General features: G+C 53.5%; 1 protein-coding gene across 2 annotated transcripts in view; it reads left to right on the top strand.

Annotated features, from left to right (window-relative positions):
- SBK1 (SH3 domain binding kinase 1) overlaps positions 1-21549 on the top strand; it is a 47056-nt gene that overhangs the window by 21344 nt on the left and 4163 nt on the right. The window contains exons 1-3 of one of the 2 annotated variants that reach the window (XM_074346149.1): positions 2153-3111; positions 19575-19807; positions 21179-21381. In XM_074346149.1, coding sequence (XP_074202250.1) covers positions 19582-19807; positions 21179-21381 — 429 coding nt within the window. In that variant the 5' untranslated portion in view covers positions 2153-3111; positions 19575-19581. Of the gene's footprint in view, positions 1-2152; positions 3112-19574; positions 19808-21178; positions 21382-21549 lie in introns of those variants that run through there. The other variant, XM_074346150.1, reaches the window with a different exon arrangement.

Below are 21549 nucleotides of genomic sequence, written 5' to 3'. Positions count from 1 at the left end.
GACTCAGTTGTTAGACAAAGGAAGATATTCTCTTTCCTCTTCCTCCCTCTCTAGTCTCCCTGTTACCTGCCCAATAACTCAGACCCCTCCATTAGTTTGTTTTGGGCAATAAGGCCTTACTAGGAGAGGATTAGAACAGAGTTAGGATGAAATTTGAAACTTGGGAATATTGGCAGGACCGGGAGGAGAGAGAAGCGGGGACAGACATAGAGGAGTTATCTTGGAGAAAAGTTGTTTGGAGTCCAAAGAAGAGGGGAAAGATCTAGGCAGAGGAAGCCAAATGTATGAAGACACAGAGGTATGAGACGCAGATGTTCTAGGAACGCTGGCTGACGTCAAGGCTGAATGGAGGAGAGGGGCCTCAGTAGGAGAAAGGTAGGAGGCCCCAAAGGCTAAGGGCTTTGAACACTCGAATAAGATTAGATTTTTATCCTGGAGGTAACAGAGAGTCATTGGCAATTTTATGCAGGGGAGCAATCCAACTCACCTTGTACTTTACAGAGCTGATGGTCACATAAGACTTGGATTCTTTTTTTTTTTTTTTACATTGACATATAGTCAGTTTACATTGTGTCAATTTCTGGTGTACAGCATAAAGTTTCAGTCATACATATGCATACATATATTCATTTTCATGTTCCTTTTCATTATAGGTTACTACAAGATATTGAATATAGTTCCCTGTGCTATACAGTAGAAACTTATTGTTTATCTACTTTATATATAGTAGTTTGTATCTGCAAATCTCAAACTCCCAATTTATCCCTTCCCACCCTCTTCCCTGATGGTAACCATAAGTTTGCTTTCTATGTCTGTGAGCCTGTTTCTGTTTTGTAAATAAGTTAATATGTGTCATTTTTAAGATTCCACATATAAATGATATCATACGGTATTTTTCTTTCTCTTTCTGGCTTACTTCACTTAGAATGACGATCTCCAAGTCCAGCTATGTTGCTGCAAATGGCATTATTTTATTCTTTTTCATGGCCGAGTAGTATTCCATTGCATATGTATACCACCACTTCTTTAAGGACTTGGATTCTTTTTTTAAAAGTTTAGATAGAGGCTGGAGGGAGACAAAGTAGGAAATAAGGCAGTATTCTCCCTGGCAGAGGTTGTAAACTGTTGGCCCATGGGCCACATTTGACCCCCAAAAATGTTTCAGTTGGTCCACTCAGTATTTCTGAATTAGGGAAACTAGTTTCAAACATTTAAAAGTTGGAAGATTTTATGTTAGAATATGAATTTTCTGCTTGAAGTCATCTGTCCACACAGGGCCCATCATGCTCCCGGTTGTTTCATCTCCATCATTCCCTATCACCTTACACCTGATCCCAGTCGCTTATAAGTACTTGAGTTTGCAATCCCTGGCCCTAAAACTTCTAGAAACAGTAGGGGGTGGGGGCTGGGAAGAGTATGCTGGGTGGACAAATAGGGAAAGGGGCAGGGTGTGTTAGGGGCTTTCTTCTCAGAGAAATAGTGTGAGGGAGGCTGCATGGATGTGGCTGATAAGAGGAAAACAGGGCCTGGGAGGATGAGCTGTCCTTATTTCATCTCCACCCTCACCCACCCGACTTCCTTCCAGGTCACCAGTTTCCAGTTAACAGACAATGGTCCTTCATACCTGGGTAGTGCTTTTGCACATGCTGCTGCCTAGAATCCCCTTTCCTCCCTTCTATGTGGTGAGCATTGTGTTTCCCAGCTGCATCCCATGACTAGACGCTGCCTGTTTATAACAGGGGTCAAAAACGCAACCTGGGCGTAACCCTCAAGGCCCCAGTTTAGAACGTCTTCCCTGAGTAGTCTGTTAGTTCAGATGGGTGCATGGATGAATGGATGGAAGGGTTTCTATCCGATTGCATAGCTAGATATTTCCCTCCTTGAAAAAGACACAGGCTCCGCCCCAACAAGAAGACTGGGACAGTCTGGGGCAGTCTAGTCCCGCAGGGGCCAAGAAGCTGGACCAGGTGACCCTCTCAGACTCCCCCGAGTCCTCTCTAACCTCGTTCTCGCCCCCTTGTGGGCTCTGACCTAGAAAAGACGGGGTTGGGAGGAGAGAGAAGCAGTCCACGGGCACTAGGACCCAGAGCGGGAGGAAGGCGGGGTGGGGGCGCCGCGCGGGGAGAATCTGCGCCCAGCGGCGCGCGGCAGGAGGGCCCGGCGGGAGGGCGAGCGCGCGCCGAGATTAGTGTGCGTGCGCGAGAGCGCGCGCCAAGCGGGGCGGACAAAGGGGCGGGCGGCGGCGCGCGAGCCGGAGGGCGGAGCCACGAGCCAGGCGGGCAGGTGCGCGCAGGCCGGAGGGCGGAGCCGCGATGCCGCGATGGAGCGCAGCCCCGGCGGGCGCCGGCGCCGGGGCCGGGGCCCGAGCACCAGGCAGAGCGCGAGCCGGAGCCGCACCCAGAGCCCTGGCCAGGCCGGGGTCCGGGACCGCAGGGCCGGGCTGCTCGTAGCGGCGGCGACGGAGCCCCCCAGCGGCTGAGGGGCTTCCTCCTAGCTCCTGCCGGTGGCCGGAACTCAGCAAGCCCCCGCAGCCGGGGAGCGCGGGGGTCCCCCCACCACATCCAGGACCCAGAGACACCCAGGAAAGCGGGGTGCCTCTCCAGATCCAACACAGAGCGACTCCCCAGCTGGGGAAAGCGGAGACTACCTCCGTATTCAGAAGACAGCAACCTCCCTGCGGTACTGAGAAGACTCCCCCTCTTCAGTCTGGGCCCCCACAAGACCTAGAAGGCAGTGACCCCCCTGTCTGGGATTGTGGGGACCCCTCCTCAAGATCCTGCTCACTACAACTCCACACCTCAAGACACGAAGACCCAGCTCAGAACGCCCCTAGATCAGGGGTCTTAGACCCCCCAAATTACGGTACACTGAAACCCCAAATCTAGGGACCCGAGGACAGCAAGAGCTATCCCTCACCAGCAAGAGGCCTCGGGGAGCACCACCGCCCCGCCCCCGCCAAAGCTGCGGGACCGGGCCGACTGAGCCCCTCGCAGCGCCCTTCTCATCCCAGCCCATGGTTGTGGCGCCCTGAGCCCTCCGGGCCGGGCTGAGGACGAAAACCGAGACGGCGCCCAGGCCCCCTGCCGCGGCGTCCCCGCGGCCCCAGCCCAGGTAAGCAGGGCCCAGGTGAGGGGCAGCAGGTGAGTGGCCGCCAAGGTCCCTAGCCCTGCAGGTGGGGAAGGAAGTATAGGGTGCGCGCTGCCCCCTCCCCAGCGTCGCCATGGAGCCGAGGCTGAAGGACGTCTCTTTGTGTCTCGCTTGGAGGAGCCGCCCCCTCCTCCTCTCCCTTCCCCCACCCCACATTCTAGCCCTGGGGCTTGGACGCAGCTTTCTGGCCCCGCGGGGGAGTGGTGGCACATCCCCTGGCGCCCCGGAGAAGGGAGAAGAGGGTGGAGAGTTCACCCCCCCAAAATTGTGAGCCTGGAGCTCTTGGATCCTAGGTCCTTGGAGTATATGTACCCCTCCCCCCCCAGGCCAGGCTGAGTTTTCAAGTGAAGTCCTCCCCCCACCCCCGGGAAGAGAAGATTTGGGGTGTCCACAGGTGAGGGGGCCTGCAGTGTGTGGCTCTAGGGTGATGGCTGGGGCTTTGGGTGTGTGTCTTTGTCTGCAAGAGACAGGGAAAGGGTGTGTTTGAGAGAATGGGTGGGATTCCCTTATTTTCTCTGTGATCCCACTGCCCCTCACCCGGGCTACAGGGGAGGGTCTTCACCCAGGCCGTACTTCGTGCTCCCTGCAGGACAGGGAGGGGACAAGCCCTTTCCAAAGTGAGGCGCTGGCTTCTAGGGAGGGGTGGTAGTCTGGATGAAGAAGCCATTTCAGGTCAGGGCACCTTTCTGTCCCCATGTGCCCCAAGGGGCAGCAAACTCTAGGCCTTTCCTCCTCCAAAACACCCAGGGCCAAACCTCAGGTGGGGTCAGTGTGTCCTGGACAACCAAGGGACCTTTCTAGGTTCTTGCTTTAGCTTTCCAGGCAGTATACAAAGCAGTACCCTAGACTGGCCCTCAGTGAGGTCCTGACCCCCAAGTCCTGCATCTCATGGGAAGATGAGAGGCCCAGGGGATGTTGTATTCTGAAATTCTGGATCAGAGATTCTGACAAGGGACTGGACTATGCCAAGGGAACGCACTCTGGACTGCTGTGGTTTCTGCCAGGGTATTTTCCCTGAGCCCTCTGCAGGCAAGCAGTGATGCTGAGGAGGGTAGGACTCTGGGTACAGGTAGCCCCAGCAGGAGTTCCTTTGTTCACTTACTCATTCAACAAACCTTTAGCTAATGTCCATGATGTACCTGGCGTTGGAATCAAGGTCCTTTTTCCCACTTCATCCAGGTCTCCTTTCCTGCTCTTTCCTGTTCATCAGACCTCTGGGCTGTTCTCATTTACCTAGGCCATGCTTGGTCGGACCAGTTGAGGTGGGCCTGGTCAGGCCCAACTGAGCATTTCTGACCCCACACCTGAAGCACCTGATTCTCATCCTGCTGCAGACTTGAGGGCCCCAGTGCCTGAGTGGCCAATTCTTCTCCCCGCTTCCCAATACCAAGTGCCTCTACCCCTACCTGCTGCAGGCATTGACCCACGGGGGAGGATGTGACTAGCAGGAGAAGAGGTTGGGGTGCTCCAGACCAGAACCCTGGCAGCCCCGCCTGCAAATTCAAAGATAATTGAGGCAGTCCCCCTTAGCACAGGCTGTGGGGGAGCCAGCAACCCTGAAGACTGGGTGACCTTGGGCAAGCATGTGGCATCTCCCGGAGATAATGACAAGTGAGCCACTCACTCTGCAGCCGGCAAGGCAGATGTGGATCACACTTGGGCCACAGAACCATCCAGATGGGTCCTTTTCATCTCTAAAGGAGTTCATTTCCCCCAGTGGGTTCCCAGGAGCCCTGGGCCTTTTCAGACAACCCACTGGCAAGGGAGTGGAGTGAGGCTAAAGAGTGGAGATTTGAGTCACTGTGACTAGGGAAAAACATTCAAGAAGCCAGAGGGGAACAGGGAGTAAGATCTCCCCTCCTCGCTAACCTGTGAAGGCTCCCCGTCGGGTCTGGAATAAAGCAGAGTCAAAGCCCTTATTGGTCTTGCCCGAAACCAATTCCCAAGCGCCAGCTCCTGCTTCCTTACTCTCCATCCTCAACTTCTGGCTCATCTCCTCCGTGTCCCCCAACTCCTTCCCCCTGCCATGTGCTGTTCCTCACCGAACTGAAAAGCCCCGCTGTAGGATGGCTCAAGGGCAGCTCTCTGCTTCCACTTCCCCTTCTGATCTGACCTGGGCTGGCACAGAGTAGAGAGCGGAGTTGGACTGGTTGATGTGTTGGTGGCTTGGAGACAGGGATGTGTGTCTACACATGCTGTGAGAGTGTCTCCACATCCAGACCCCGAGCTCCGGGAGCTGGGACCAGGTCTGTCTCGTTCCCGCTGCATCAGTTTTGTCTAACCCAGAGCCAGCATATTGTACAGCACATATTGTAAAACACAGCTTCTAGACACATTTTGTTGATCCAAACAGTGTTTTTCTCATGTTTGCATTTGTTGCCAATGCTAAACAAACATATAACTTAACAAACGAATGTTGTTTTTTGGATCCTCTTGAAAAATCAGATGCTGTGGCAAGCCCAGGCCAGAGCCAAAGAATGATGACCTTTAGATTGGCTGTCACCCTTCAGCTGGCCTCAGGCCCCACCTGGCCTTTTCACTCATTGACATGACCTCCTGGCCCCTCTTGTAGGCATCTGGCTTTGCAGGTCTAGGATAGAGGCCAGAAAATGTTTGTGCAGAGGATGACCTTTGTCTGTGTGTTCTGCGCACATGGGTCTTCCCTGCCTCCCCCACGGCCAAGTTAGAATGTGCTCAGAATATATCCCTGTGAGGTCTTTAGGGCTAAGTGGTAAAGTGAGCCTGAATTCTTCCAGCCAGAAGCCTCTCCAGCCTGGTCCCACTTTCCACTCTGGACCCCGTCGTGTGCCCCCTCCCCTGTACTGGAAGGAGTCAGCCAGCAGAAACCTGTTTTAACTGTCCCACTTGCCCAGGAGCAAAGCCCAAGATTCTCTGCCCAGGGCTTGCTGAGGACTGTTCTCTGGGCCTCAGTTTACCCATGTGTCACAGAGGAATTAGACTAGAGGTTCTCTTAGCTATAAGCTTCCTCCTTATTCTAACTTTCTGGGACTGAGTCCAAGATGCTCTAAGTTTTGATCAGGTAGGAGAGGTGGGGGCCTAGCTGCAGAAGTCACTGAAGAATATTGACATGCCCTAAACATTAAGGAAACCAAGGGGTGATACCAAGTAGCCGAGCCAGGGATCAGGGGTCAGGAGTCAGCGCTGGGCCCCAGCCCCTGGGCATGGCTGTCTTCCTGGATGAAGGTCTACAGCAGCCCGAGGTCAAAGGAGACAGCAGAGCACCCTAGATGAGAGCACAGGCTCTGGACTCCATCTGGGTTTGAATCCCTTTTAGCTACTCTGTGACCTTGGGCAAGTTACTTAACCTCTCTGAGCCTCAGTTTACTTATGTGAAAAACAAGGGTAATCCCTACCTTAGGATCAACGGGGATTAAATGAGCTAAAGCATAAGAAGGCCTAGGACAGGGTCTGGCTTGTAAAAAGTGCTCAGTAACCATTGGCTCCTATTGAAAGGGGAGTTGGCAAGTGGGTAAGTAACCCTTGGTGGTAATGCTTTCTTGGTTTCCCTATAGTCGGTCTGGGGAAGCCATAGGGTCCCTGCTATGAGTGGGGTTCAAGCCTGAGGGGTGGGATCTATGGCAGCTGGAGTTGACACCCTCTTCCTGCCCAGAGCTGTTTTCTAGGTGAGGTGCCTGCCCCAGACAGATCGGCCTTGGGCCAGAGCCAGGACAAGCATTTCCAAAAGACTCCGTCTTCTGCCGACTACCCCCTCCCTCCACTTCTCCCTTGGTCCCCCTTCTAGGCCTCAGGAAGCTGTGGCCGTTTGGCCATCAGGACTGGTGGGGCCCGTTAAAGCCCCCCTCCTCTTCTGTCTACCCTCCAGCAACCCTCCCCTCTCCCCACTGTGTAGATTGGCCAGTGCGGAGGGGACAGGCCCAGACTCCCAGTTCAGCCCCCATTCAGGGAGCTGTGTAGTATCTCGCTTGGAGGGAATCGTTTTTCTGTGTCAAGTGCCCCATGCCAGCCACTGGACATCCTTTCTCATTTAGCTGAGAAGAGCACCACATTAACCCAGAGCGGGGGTTTGAGCCCAGCTCTGTGAGCCCCCAAAAGTTTGTGTGAAACTGGCATCAAACTGCCCCTTACCACGCACTAGGTGTGTGACCTTAGACGAGGCAGTGTCCTCTGTGCTTCAGTTTCTTCTGATGTAGAACAGGAATAATAATGGCTCCTTCTTCCTAGAGCTGTGGGGAAGATTAAACGATAAAGCACTTTTAGCAGTGCCTGCTACTTTAGCCTTTGCTCCTGCTACCTCTGCCACACCCTGTCAGGGTATGCAAATGAGGGGTCTAGGCCAGGGGAAGCCATCGGGACTCCCCATAGCACCAGCTGTCCTTCCCTGTGGCTTTAGTCAGTCCTGGGAGAGGCAGAGAATGTTCCACCTGCCTCTGGGTGTTGGGATGACCCTGAGGGGCAGGGGTGGGGACTGGACAGGACAGAGCCGCCTCTTCTTCTTCCTGATCAGGCCCTGTAGAGGCTGCACAGGTCTCCACCCTATGGTAGCTCCTGGTCTGTTGCCCCCCCCCCCCCCATCGCAGGAAGGCTTCTACTCTCTCCAAACGGGGCCCATGGTCCTGTGGGGAGATGGTGCCGTCCCAAGAGCTCGGGTGCCTGCCAGCCCTGATCTGAAGTGCCTCCAGGAGGGACAGCAGGGCCCATAGTTAACATGATTTAGTGGCAGAAAGCACAACCTCTAGACCCACTGTGTGACCTTGGGCGAGGTGCTTAGCCTCTGTGCCTCAGATTCATCAGCTCCAAAAAGGGAGATGATACTAGTACCTGTCCTGTAGGATCATAGTGGGGGTGAAGTGAGTAGAGGTTTGTAAAGTGCTATGAATGGCACCTGGGACCCTCTACAGTGTGCTGTTAATATCAGTCCTCAGAAGCTCTGAGCAGAAGGGGAATATTAGCCCCACTTTTACTGGTTCAAAAAAAAAAAAATGGAGGCTAAGGGTGAAGGTCTTTACTCAAGCTTCCATATCTAGGATTCAGGGAAGATTCTGCCCACCCTTCCATCATTCACATGCAGTCCACAGGGCATGGCCAGCCAGAAGGACCTGGCGGACCCTCACCTGGGCTCTGGCCGAGTTCCTGGACGTACCGTTCGGCCTCTCTGCCACACACCTCTTCTCACCTGGGGCCACGACAGGCGAGAGCTGCAGCACAGAAGAATCTTCGAAGGAAACCTCTAAGGCTCCCCAACTCCTTCCTCCCTCAGCCTCCTCCAAGGACAGTGGCGGGATGCTGCCGGGGGCTAGACTGGGGGTCTCTGAATGCAGCAGGGTAAGGTCCTTGCTGCCTCTTTGTCTCTCAGGATCTGCTTCAGGAAGGGTTTGCTCAGGTCCGGAGTGCATCTTACTTAGTGAAAGGCAGGTCCTCTCTGTGGCTTCCAAGGACCCTGCCCCCAGCCCCTCACCTCTGCCCTCCACTCTGGCCCCTTGCCACTTACCCACCACTCTGCAGTCATGCCTGCCTCCTCACTGTTCCCTGATTACACCAAGCTCAGGCCCCTTGTGCCTCTGCTGGGAAAGTTCTTCCATCACTAAATCCACAGCCTCCACATGCTCGCAGCCTTCTCAGTGGAGCCTTTCCTGACCTCCATCTACAATTTCATTCCCAACGCCTGGCATCTCCTCGCCTCTCCCTGCTTTATTTTTCCCTTTAGGACTTCTTACTGTCTGACATACATCTCTTACTTACTTTTATCATTGTCTCTAAACTAGAATATAAGCTCTTTGAGGGCAGGGCTGTTTGTTTGGTTCATGAATGTATTCCAGATCCAAGCACATAGTAGATGCTCAGCAAATATTTATTGAATGTTCTGGAGTGCTACTGGACACGTCACTTAATCGTCCCTTCTCTGAGTCCCAGCTTCCTGATCTGTGAGGGGTATAATGGGAATAGCAATAGCAGCTTCTCCTAAGGTGATTATGAGGTTTGAATGAGTCAAAATGTATAAAGTACTTACACTTTAAGTGGCTCATAAATGTCAGCTATTATTAATAACACTTTAATCGGTACCATTATTAACCCCATTTTACTGACGAGGACATAGAGGCACAGAGAGAGTAAGTGTCTTACCAAAGCTTCTTGGCTAGAAATGGTGGTGACTGGTTCTACACAGGAGTGGCTGAATCTGGGCTCTAGGCTCCCAAGCTAGGCTGTATCCCCCATTCCATCCCTCTGTAAGGGCTCAGGGAAGAGGGGAGCGGGGAGGGTTGTAGCTAGGGTAGGGCTCGTCTCTTCAGGGAGCCTCTGCTCACCCGGCTATCTCTCCAGTGACTGCCGCCTGTCCATTGGTAGACCCCCAGCCAAAGCCCCTGAGTGCTGGGCTGCCCGGCTCACCCGGACAATAAGGCTCATGCCTCCTCTCACACCCACAGGGGCTACCACAGGGAGGCTGGGAGAGGGGAGACCCAAGACTCCCACCTCCCCACACGGCCTGGCTGGGGAGGCCAGAAAGAGGCTGGAGAACCTGTTCCAGCTCTGGGCACCAGCTGCAGACCTGCAGAGTGCAGGACAGAAGCAAGGTCTCAGGCCCCTCTGTCCACCAAATTCTTACTGAGCATCTGCTCTATGCCAAGCACTTTAGGAAGGGCCCCTTTAATTCTTACAGAAGCTCACCATGTTAAGCGAGCATTCTCACCCCATTTTACTAACAGACAAACTGAGGCTTAGGCAGGTGTATAACCTGCCCAAAGTCATGCAGCAAGAAGGGATGGAGCCAGAATTTGTGCCAAAAGGGGAAGAGGAGGAAGAGATTTGAGAAGATTCTCCTCCTCCTTTTGAGCCGGAATAGAACGCTTGGTGAACGCTGTATTTGTGCCAAAGGTCAAGGGGAGGGAGAGGACTTACCTGGAGTCTCTTGTGAGCTCCCCAGGGCCCTGACCCCCTGATGTTGTATGTAGAGGTGTGCATGTGGTAGCTGGGGACTTTTTTTTAGGGGAAAGGGTACTGAGTCTTCGGGGACCCATGAAGGGATAAGAACCACTTGGATAGCTCACTTCATAGACTGGAAAACTACAGAGAAGGGCGGGGTGGTGGGCACTGGACAGGGCTTTCTGGAGCCAGAGGGCCCAGCTCTGGATCCCCTACTCCCTGGCAGCAAATAGGAGAACCCACATGTGAACAGATTTCTGCCCTGGGGTAAAAAGTATGAGGGTCAGGGACACCCTTTGGGGAAGGTGTTAAGTGGCAGAGAACCAGACTGGGACACTGGCCTTGGGGACGTAGGAGGAAGGCCCCCCTCAGGGGTGGGTATCTCTGGGGCTCCCAGCTGCCCCCGCCTTCCTTAGCATGGGCTGGCTTGCTATGGGAATTCAGGTCAACCAAGCTGGGCCACCCTACCTCCTCAGGCTCCTCTCGGGGATACCCACCCTGGGATGCTGAGCCTGGGCGGGTGGGCACAACCTCCCCTCACACTGTCACTTGGTACCATCTGGACCCCCAACCACACCTGGCTCCTTATGCTCCCCAGACCCAACAGGATTGTATCTAGTGTAAAGTTTAATTCTCACCCTGCCTCTGTTTACTCAGTTCCCACTTCTCTCCCCAGGTATTCATTTGTTCATTCATTCATTCATTCACCAAATGTTTATTAACTGCCTACTCTGCCCCAAGCACTGTGTTAGCTGCTGGGGATACAGCAGTGAACAAGACCAGCCCAACAAAGTCCCTGCTGTCCCGATGCTTAAGTTCTAGTGGAGAAGAGAGATGGTCACAATAGACATTACGTTAGAAAGTAATACACTCTACTGGGGAAGAAAATAAAGCAGGAAAAGGGGAGTGCAGAAGGAAAGCCCTGGTTGAGAAGGTGTCATTTGAGCAGAACTTGGAGGAAATGAGCCATGTGGATATCTGGGGGCAGAGGAAACAGCCCCCAGGCAGAGAGCTAGTGTGGTCAGGGAACAGCAGGGAGACCAGTGTGTCTGGAGCAGAGGGAGGGAGGAGATAGGTCAAAGGGGTAAATTGAGGGCCATTGTAAGGACTTTGGAATGAGATGGGAGCCAGTGGAGGGTGCTGAGCTGGAGGATAGTGTGATCTAATTGGGATATGATGGGCTCCCTGGCTGCTGTGTCAAGAAGAGATTTTGGGGGCAGGAGAGCAGTTAGGAAGTTACTGCAGTAGCTGAATGCTGATGATGGCTCAGACCAGTGGGAGTGAGTGAGTGCTGAGGGCGGTCAAGCACCCTCATTAATGTCAGGTTGATTCCAGGGTTACTTTATGCAAATACAAGCAAATGAGGAACCTATTCTTGTTTTCTCCCACTTCAAAGTAACATACTAAACAAAGTGATACAGAGGCCCTGAGAGGGCAAGGGAGCTGGTGGCAGCTGCTGTGTTCCACCAAGAAGCAACCCTCTCCTTCATGGCTGGAGGACGCCAGTGGCACACCCTCTTGGAGACAAAAACACTCCACAGAAATCCCAAATGTACTCACCCTTTAACCTGGCAGCCCATTTCTAGAATTGATCATAGACACACTTGCACACTGCAACTGACTTATCTGCAAGGCTACTCACTGTTTGTGGCAGCAAAGGTTGGATACACCCAACACCTGTAAGGTGGTTAAATAAATGGCAGTCCATATATCCATACATGCCTTTCTATCCCTGGGGGCCTGGGTTTTGTTTGTCAGCAGTTCCTCCATCCTGCTGCCCGGCCTCCTTGGGCTTCCCCTAGCCTTGCACCTAGTGCTGGGCCGGCCTGGGTGCTGTCCACTCCCATGGTGCTGAAGACAACGGGGCTGGAGGGAGGTCTGGGGTGCAAACCAGAGACCAAGAGTAGAAAAAGGGAGCCAAAGCAGGAGACGTTCAAGGTTCAGTCCCTGGCTCTGCTTCTTACCAGCTGAGAGACCTCTGGAAAATTGCTTAACCCCTATGAACCTCAGCATCCTTATATGTAAAATGGGATTGCTATGAAGATTGAGTGACAGCAGCAATGTAAAGCATTGGCAATTGAGAAAATAAATCATAATTTTAACTTTATCATTTTAGAGACAGTAAAGCATAGTGGTTAAGCTTTTGGATGCTGCAGAGAGAATGCCTGGATTGGAATCCTGGCTCTACCACTTACTGGATGGATGGTCTTGATCAAGTGACATGACTGCTCTGTGCCTCAGTTTCCTTGTCTGTAAATTGGAGTAAATAATGGTCACCATCTCATAGAATGTTGTGAGGATTAGATGAGTTAATTTATGCGAGGGACTTGGGCACATGACAGGGTTCCTTAAGTGTCAGCTGTTATTATAACTTCCCTCTCCATTATCATCATTCTTATCATAGCACTTCAGCTTCCCTGTTCACAGGGGCCAGTGTCACTCACAGCCACTCCCATCTCTGCTGTGCTTGGGGCTGGGGCTGTTAGAGGGAGACAGCACCTTGCCCCTGGCTTCTAGCCCAGCCCTGACACTGACTTTATATGTGATTTTTAGCAAATCAGTTTCTTGACCGTCAGTCTCTGCATCTGTAGAATGGGGCTAATGATATCTCACGCAGGCCCCTGGGAAAATAGCTATGTGCTCGCAGGGTCACATTCAGGAAAGCCAAGATATAAAAAGTTACAGCTTCCCAAACATGTAAAGAATTATTCACCCAGTATTTGTCACATCCTGGTTAAGTGCTCAGAATAGCAAGAAGATTAAGGCATGGACCTTGCTTTCAAGGAGCTCTTGGGTTTCTTGCTAGATTGTTAATCCCCTTCAAGGCCCATTCAGGTGTCACCTCCTCCAGGAAGGCACCCCGATCCCCACTGCCAGTGCCTTTCTTGGAAATGTTGGAGCGTTGATCATGGCCTCCCTGGTCTCATGATTATCTGAGTCCTTATTTTATTTGCCTCCTTGATTTGTAGGCTCATAACATCTATCTCATACCCTCAATCTGACTTACCCTCTGCCAGCACCCAGCATGGTGCCTGGGGTTTAGTAGATATGCTTGTCTGGAGTCTTTAGGCTGTAAGTTACATAAATTCAACTCAACCTGGCTTAAGCCAAAAAGGAAATGTATTGATTCATGAAACAAACATTCAGGAGTATAAATTGCTTTGGTCATGTTTGGAGCCAGGTGCTCAGGGTCATCAGAACTCTCTCCCTCTTCCAGCTCTGCCTATCTCTTTGTTGCTTCATTCTCGGGCTCTCCCCACCCAACCCCCGATGGTGGCTGAGCCAGTCCCCAGCAGCTCCAGGCTGCTCCAGTTTCCAGATAACTTCAGCAAAAAGTCCTAAGGCAAGATCTCAGTGAGTCACTTTTGGTCATGTGTTCATCTCTGAACCAGTCATGGTGACGTGGCGGATAGGATGGATCCCCTGGTTGACTGGCCGTGGGTCAGGCCTGCCCTTAAAGCCTGGTTGGAAACAGCCCTACTGAACCACACGGACTGAGGGAGGGAGGGACCATTTCCCGAAGAAAGGGAAACTGATGCTGGGTAGGAAAAAACACCACAAGCCGATACAAGAAACCACCGAAAACATGGGAGCAAGGCAAGGATCGGGTCAAATCTGGTCTTGAGACATTTTATCTGACCACATGGATGGGGAGGATAGGAGGGGAGAAACCTAGAGGCAGGCAAGGCGAGCATGTGGGGGTGTGGGGAGCTGGCTCAGCCACACAGGCTGAGAGAATGAAGCTTTAGTCCTTCACATGACATAGAAGCAAAGTGAAGTGAGTGAGAGAGGCTGGAGGGATTCCCTATCCCCACTCAGTACCTGAAATTCCACCTTGTGACTGCTTTTTCCCAGGACTTTTAATAATAGTATAGACCCAGAGAGGTGACCCACCCAGGCATAGTCACTGTTTAATGGCATCCTTCCAGGCCAGGGCTTTGTTAAGGATACCCTTGGGGTTTACCTGTGCTCCGGGCATAGCATGGGTCCAGAGACCTGAGGGAGGGGACCCAAGCATGGGGACAGAGAATCTTAGAATCCCAGAGTGAGAGTAAGAAAGGCCTGGCTGACTTGGTCCAGCCTCAACCCCCACTGATTCCCCAACAGATGGGCTTCCAGTATCTGCATCTCTGCTCCCAGCGACAGAGAACACACTTCCTCCCTGCTGTGAGACTGTGAGACCGTGAGAACTGTCTCACTTTTGAGTTGCTATCTGCCTGGGTCTGCCGTCAGGAGCCTCACAGGATACAGTGCATTGAGCATGGGATCTAAAGCCTGATAGCCTGAGTTCAGATTCCACTCTACTAATTATTACTTGGGCAAGTTACTTAGCCCATCTGTGCCTCAGTATCCCTTTCTGTAAAATGGGGATAATAATAGAAGCACCCACCTCCTAGACTTGTGATCGTTAAGTGATTTAATCCAGTGTTAACACACCACCTGGCATATGGTAAACACTCTCTAAATATTTGCCAGTATTATTATTCTCTGGCAAGACAGGATAAGAGCAGGTTCCCTTCTCTTTGCAGGCTGGTCTCCCTCCACCTACTCCTGCAACTGTGTTCTTATTGCTTGATTGCCAGTGTTGTCACCATCCAGGTTACCTACTCTGGCCACATTCCTGGCAGTTGGACACACTGAGGTTCAGATCTTGGCTCTTTTGCATACTTGCTACATAAGCCTTAAATTAGGGTAGTGTTAGCTGCTGTGACAGATAAGCCCCATATATCTCAGCAGCCTAACTAAACAGACGTTTACCTCTGGCTCACAAAATGCAGAGCGGGTGACCCTCATCAGCAGGAGGCATCCCACACGCAGGGGACCCAGACTCCTTTTGTCTTGTAGCTCGCCCACCGCCTTTTAGAGTCTTGAAGTCCTCTGCCTCAGGCCAGCACACAGAAGAGAGAATAGAGAAACTTCAGCCATTCTTAAAAGCCCCGGCCTGGAAGTGACACACCTCATTTCTGTTCATACGCCACTGGGGGAAACCAGTCCCAGGTGTCCACACAGGTGACCACAGCTGGATACAAGGAAGGGGAGAAATGTACTTCCCTGCTGACAGCCACCGTCCAAAACAGCTCTGTATCGTAGAAGCGGGAACGCAAAGTTTTGAAGAGCAGTTGCCCTCTGTAACCAAAGGAAGTCATCAACCTCTGGAGCCTCTGCTCTTCATCCATAAAGTGAAAGCATCACTTGATTGCGGCAGTGGTTGCACAGCTCTGTACATTTACTAAAATCGATGAGTTGTACACTTGCTGTGGGGGCATTTTGTGATATGCAAGTTATATGTCACTTCAACTGGTTTTTAAAAATGGGAAGCATCTTGCCCCCTTCTCAAGGTACTTATGAAGACTCAGTGAGTGAAATTTTGCCGGGCTGGCACTGTGTGTGTGTATGTGTGTGTGGTGGGGAAGGGGGTCCCAAAGTAGGCCTGAGTTGGGTTACCAATTGGGTGTATCTTTCATGAAAGTGACACCCAGCTCGAGCCACCTGCCAACAGGAAGTGGTAGTTGGTTCGGTCTTGCTTCTTGCTTGAGAAACTCTGCCCCTTTCCCCACCGTAGCCCTCCCAGCATGCGACGGAAGACCCAGCCCACAGGGCCAGAGCCTTGTGGTCAGAGCATGACCGCTGCCATGAAGACTGAGTGACACCCTCCGGCCTTCAGCACCACAGATGGGGGCTCGAGGGCCTCTCTCAGGGACAGTGAGGACATGCACTTGAGGCAGCACAGTCAGCTCAAGTGTGCACAGATGCAGCTCCAACTATACAGGGTGAATGGAGGTCAGCCAGGGGCCTCCACTGCCTGGTGCTGGGAAGTTCACGGTCATCTAGTCCACAGCTGCTCCTCCAAGTGGAAGCAGTGACAACAATGAAAGTAAAATACTTTTAGATCAAGTTCCCCCTGACGCCAAACCTCTGTGCCTTCAACCACTCAGTGAAGCTGACATGTTTCACTTTGCTCTGTGGGCTCAAGTCCCCACCTGAAAAAAGGAGCTGGTGCACCTGCCACGGGGACTGTGGTGACACCCCTGGACCAGTGCCTGGTACCCAGTCAGCTCCCCACAGGAGCTCCGAGAATGTGCGCAAATCCCTGGCCAAGGCGCCGCCCTCTCTGGGCCTCAGTCTCCCCACTCGGGTACTGAGGGATCTGGATGTGATGTTACCACATCGTGGCGTGGGAAAAAATAGTGGTTAAAAGCACCAACTTTGGAGCCAGTGCCAGCACTAGCTAGATGACCTTGGACAAGTTATTTAGTCTCTCTGTGCCTCATTCTCATCACCCCTAAGATGGGGATAATAGTAATACGTTGTGCTATTATTATCCACTGATGGAATTGTGAAAATGAGATGAGTTTGTCCTCAGAACAGGGCCTGGCACGTAGTGAATACTGTTTAGCGTTGGCCTCTGCTGTTATTATTGCTGTTGTTGTTATTATTCATCTTATGGATGTGAACGCTGAGGCCCAGAGAGGTGATGTGACTTACTCAAGGTCACCCAGCTAAAAAGTGGCACACGTTAGGATCAAGGCCAAGCCCACTGAGCCTCAAGGCCCGTACCGTTTCTGTCACTCCCCACTGCGCCTCTTAAGTCACGTGCCTCGTAACTGGGTCAGAGGCAGGGTGTACCTGGGGGGATGACACAGCAGCAGGGACAGTGTGCGGGTTAGTTCCTCATCTCCTGCTGACACCTTGCAGAGAACAGGCCTGATGGGAGAGGGAAGTTGAACGAGTGAGGGGGCTATACGGAGGACCCCCAAACTGGACCCTAGGAACCAAGGAAAGAGATGATAGAGAGTTGAATTGGATGTAGCACCAGCCTCCATGGTGCTTTTGGCCCATTGATGGGGACAGACAGGGACACCCAAGATATTCAACAGGGGACCTGAGAGATAGACATATAGATGCACTCTGAATCCTGGGGCCCCTCAGAGACAGGAATTGGCACCTAGGGCAGCAGGGAAGTCTTCCTGGAGGAGTAGGACCTGAGCATAAGATACAGGAGATGGGGTGTGGGGCAGGGGCAGTGGAAGCAGGAAGCGGGAATGGTGGAGGGCACTGGAGAAGGGCATTAGAGCTGAAGCTAGGCAGTGCTGGGCAGCAGTCAGAACATGGGCTGAGCCTGGGAGGAGTTGATGTGCCCCTAACCCAGCCCAGTGCCTGCCCAGGGCAACTCTGAGGCCAAAGCAGCAGAGACCAGTCAGGCACCCAGCAGTCCCTGGGGGAGTGAGGGGGGCAGGGAAGAAGGGCTTCTAGCAACTTGCAGCTGCCAGTCAAGCTCCCAAGAGATGCAGCAAACAGCCCGAAGTGACCTGACAGGGCCAGAGCCCAAAGTGGGAGCATTGCCACACGTGTGCGCACATGTGCCTGCACACACGTGGCCTGCCCGCCTCAGCAGCCCTTGGGGATTCCACACACATCGGGAGAAGTAGGTCAGCAGAGCAGCCCAGCATCTTTTCCTGGTGGGCAGGGGGCAGAGTTCAAGGCAAAGAGGGTGTGTGCTCATCAACACCCCTGGGGGTAGCCCCACATTCTCCACAGGAATGGCCTTACCTGTCCCAGTGGCCCCAGAGCAGGTGGCCTGGGTTTTCTCATTCAGGGGTTGGAGAGCTGGCCCTTCCAGCCCTGCAGCCAGAGAAAGACTATCATGGGGAGATACCACCCCACTTCAGCCCTGTAGCAGGAGGGGCCCAGTGCTGTCCAGTCCGGAGCTGAGGTTGCACAGACTTGGGATGGTGCCAGGCAAGGTTGGCTTCAACACACTGACAGTCGCAGAGGAAACGGGACCAGGTGTTGGGGGTCTGGCACCATCCTTCCGTCTAGGGGTCTGTCTGAGGGCATCATGTGGGATTTCAGCTCATTCATGAATGGAGGGGAGCGGGGGCCGGACGGGGAACAGGATCCTGAGGAAGCAGAAGGGGGCGGGAGCCCAAGCGGAGGAGGGGAGGACCGCTCTCCGCTCCCCTAGTCAGCCAGCTGGGAGGACGTGCAGATGGAGCTCCGTTTGGGGCTGGGTGGGAGGCCAGGAAGTTCCCTCCTGATGTTCCTTCTCTCCGCGTGAAGTGGGAGGCTGGGTCGTGCAGAGAGGGAAGGGGAAGACAGAGGGAGAAGAGGGTTTGGGCCTGGAAGGGGAGCAGCCAGACCAGGGTGAAGATGCCAGGCTCACCCCTGCCCACAGCCTCCAGCCGTGCTCAGCAAGAGAGGGTGAGAACACATCCACACCCGACACTTTGGGAGGGGGAGCTCACTGTACCAGGCACCAAGGCTCCAAGCTGTTGACCCTTAGGGAAAGGATACTATTACATCCTTTTTATAAAATGGGGAAACTGAGACACAAAGACATGAAGTAACTCGCACGAGGACATCTAGCTAGTGAGTCAGAACTGGGATTCTAACTTGGGCAGGGTAGGACTAGGGGCAAAGGGAGTGAGGGCAGAGGAGCTGCACCAGGAGGCAGTGCCCCAGGGTCAGCCTAGAGAGGGTTCGGCGCTGGCCTCTCCTGCTGGTGCACACACAGACATGGACACACGGACACCTGCTCCTGAAGGCTCAGCTCTCTGGCCTAAGCCTCCCTCCATTAAACAGACAAGAAGAGCAGGCCCCAGATGGATGCTCACTGTCACCCAGCCCTGAACTCTCCCTACAGCAGCTCTCTGCACCCCCAGCACCAACTGGACACAAAGTCAGTACCCCTGAGGGGGTGACCAGCGCGGGTGGACACTGAAGGGTCAGTCAGGCCGTGAAGGTGGAGGGTGAGGGTGGTGGAGGGCTGGGTCTTTGTGGAACAGGTGTTCTGTCCTTGAGTCCGGGGGGGCTGGGCAGGACCCTGGGACCGCAGCTGCAGTTATGTGTAGCTGAGCTGGGGTTGTGTTGTCTGTGATTGGGGGAGGGATTATAAGGCTGTGGTGGGTGTGCGGCCACACCTGCACCGCCCTGCCAGAGGCTGAGGCTCCTGTGGCTGAGGTGTTTGATCCTGTGACCCCTGCCCTCAGACCGCACCTGCCCCACCTCTGCCTTATTTCCTCTACAGCCCATGTCACCTTTAATCACAGTATATCATTCATGCGTTCACTGTATATTGTCCATTTCCACCCTAGAACCTAAGTCCTGTTGAGGGCCGGAGTCTGATCTGTGTGTTCGGTGCTGTGTCCCCAGGGCTCCGAACAGCACCTGGCAAACGGCAGGTGCTGATCAATACTTGTGAATGGGAGCACTCATGTGAACTCATGTGTGTCTGTGTGTGAAATAAATACGTGTGCCTTCTCTGGCATTGTGTCTGGATCATAGCATGAGACAGACCAATGGTTCCCAAGTAGGGGCTGGGCAGCAGTGACTGTGTCTCCAGGGAGTGCTGGCTCAAGGCTGTCCCTGAAGCTTTTGGGTAAAGGTGATGCAGTGAAGATGCTTTTCGCCCCCTCGTGGTCATCTTAGGCCAGGCATTGGGCCCAGCCCCGGGGATCCTGGGCCCTGGGGAGGGAGGAGAGGGCCCTGGCCTGATGTCACATTCCATGCCACACCCCCCACACCAGGGAGAAGATGAGCGTGGGCTGCCCAGAGCCCGAGCCGCCCCACTCCCTGCCCTGCTGCGGGCCAGGGACCGCCCCTGGGCTGGGTGCAGGCGTGCCCCTCCTCACTGAAGACATGCAGGCACTGACCCTCCGCACACTGGCTGCGAGTGACGTCACCAAGCACTATGAACTCGTCCGGGAGCTGGGCAAGGGCACCTATGGGAAGGTTGATCTGGTAGCCTACAAGGGCACAGGTGAGTGTCTGTGGGTAGCCAGTTCTAAGACAGGAGTGGGGACTTGGCTGGGGCTCTCTACAGGGGCCAGGAGGCCATCAGGGAGGCAGAGTTAGTGGTCCAGATGGAGAACATGTAGTCTGAAGTGGCCCAGGGAAGAGGGAATCAGGCAGATGGAACAGGGCGGAATCTCTGGGCAGAGGATCTAGACTGGAGGGTGGGCTACTTTGGGGCCATATAAGGTGCCTTTGGGAGAGCCAAGGGGATGCACCCAGGGACATGTGAAGCTCAGGGGAGAAGTCAGTGCTGGCCGTGGTGTCTGGGGAATCACCAGCATATCAGTGATAGCTGCCATCAGGGAGGTGGTCTGAGCTGAGAGGGGGTCCTCGGGAAGAAGGCACCATGCTTACAATGGGGTGGGAGGTGACCTGTGAGGTCAGTGTGGCCACCTCCATTTCTCAGGTCATTGAGGATGCTGAGACCCAAAGAGATTCAGTCACTCAGCCAAGGTCATGCAGCTACAGAGGGTGTGAGCTAGAATGAGACCCCAGGGGTCAGCTCCAGAGCCTTCTCATTTAGCCACTGAACTTGATGCCTTCCTCACAGGAGTGCCAACTCAGCCAGTCAGGGATGAGGGCAGCATGAGCACCCATGGCTGCACACAGTGGGGGCAGGGGGCAGTGGGAGTTAACACTGGACATGGGGTCACCTGAGCTTTGCCACTTGCTAGCTCTGTGACCTTGGGCAAGTGACTTAACTTCTCTATGCCTAGGTTTCCTCCTTTGTAAAAAAGGTAGCATTAATGCCCAGCTGATAGGGTCATTATGAGGAGTGAGTTGTGAATGTGAAGGGCAGAAGGCGGGGACTGTGGTGCATAAGTGTGGTACATAAGTGCACACATGCATCACACAGCCAGGAACCCACATGGGTACAGATGCCCACTCAAGCTCAGAGTCCAGGACGTGTGCCCAGCAGACCCTCACCTCTCCGAGCCTAGTTCCTTCTTATTCATTCATCCATTTAACAAACATTTCTTGAGCACCTACTCTGTACCAGACTCTGCTGAAGGCACTGGAGATACAGCAACGAACAAGACAAAGTTTCCTGTGCTCAGGGAGCTGCCTCTAGCTGGGGGAGACAGACAAAATAAGCACACAGTATGTCAAGAAGAAAAGGGGAGGGTGGAGGGAACAACAGGCTCTCCTTACCACCCTTCTCATCCAGGACAGCGGGCTGGGTATAGAAGACCAGGTTGACCCCTCACTTGCTGCATGGCCTTTGACAAGTCCTTTTGTCTCTCTAGGCCTCAGCTGAGGGCAGAAAGACATGGGTATGTGAGGGGCAGGGGTGCAGGAAGGGGGGTCTTCACCACTGTCACTGTTGCCCCACCAGGCACGAAGATGGCACTGAAGTTTGTAAACAAGAGCAAAACCAAGCTGAAGAACTTCCTGCGGGAGGTGAGCATCACGAACAGCCTCTCCTCCAGCCCCTTCATTATCAAGGTCTTCGACGTGGTTTTTGAGACAGAGGACTGCTACGTCTTCGCCCAGGAGTACGCGCCCGCTGGGGACCTGTTCGATATCATTCCTCCTCAGGTACCTGGCTGGGGGCTGAGGGACAGGAGATGGTCGTCTGGGTCCCCAAGGTGTGAAAGCCTGGGAGGAGTCAGACCACTCGTTTAATCATTTATTGAGCACCTACTGTATGCCTGTCACTCTTTGGAGGGTTGGGGATACACAGCAAACAAGAAAAGAGGTTCCTGC

This window comes from Camelus bactrianus, chromosome 18 (assembly GCF_048773025.1).
Source record: "Camelus bactrianus isolate YW-2024 breed Bactrian camel chromosome 18, ASM4877302v1, whole genome shotgun sequence".
Lineage (NCBI taxonomy): Eukaryota > Metazoa > Chordata > Mammalia > Artiodactyla > Camelidae > Camelus > Camelus bactrianus.
This window is presented reverse-complemented; position numbering and strand designations above follow the sequence as displayed.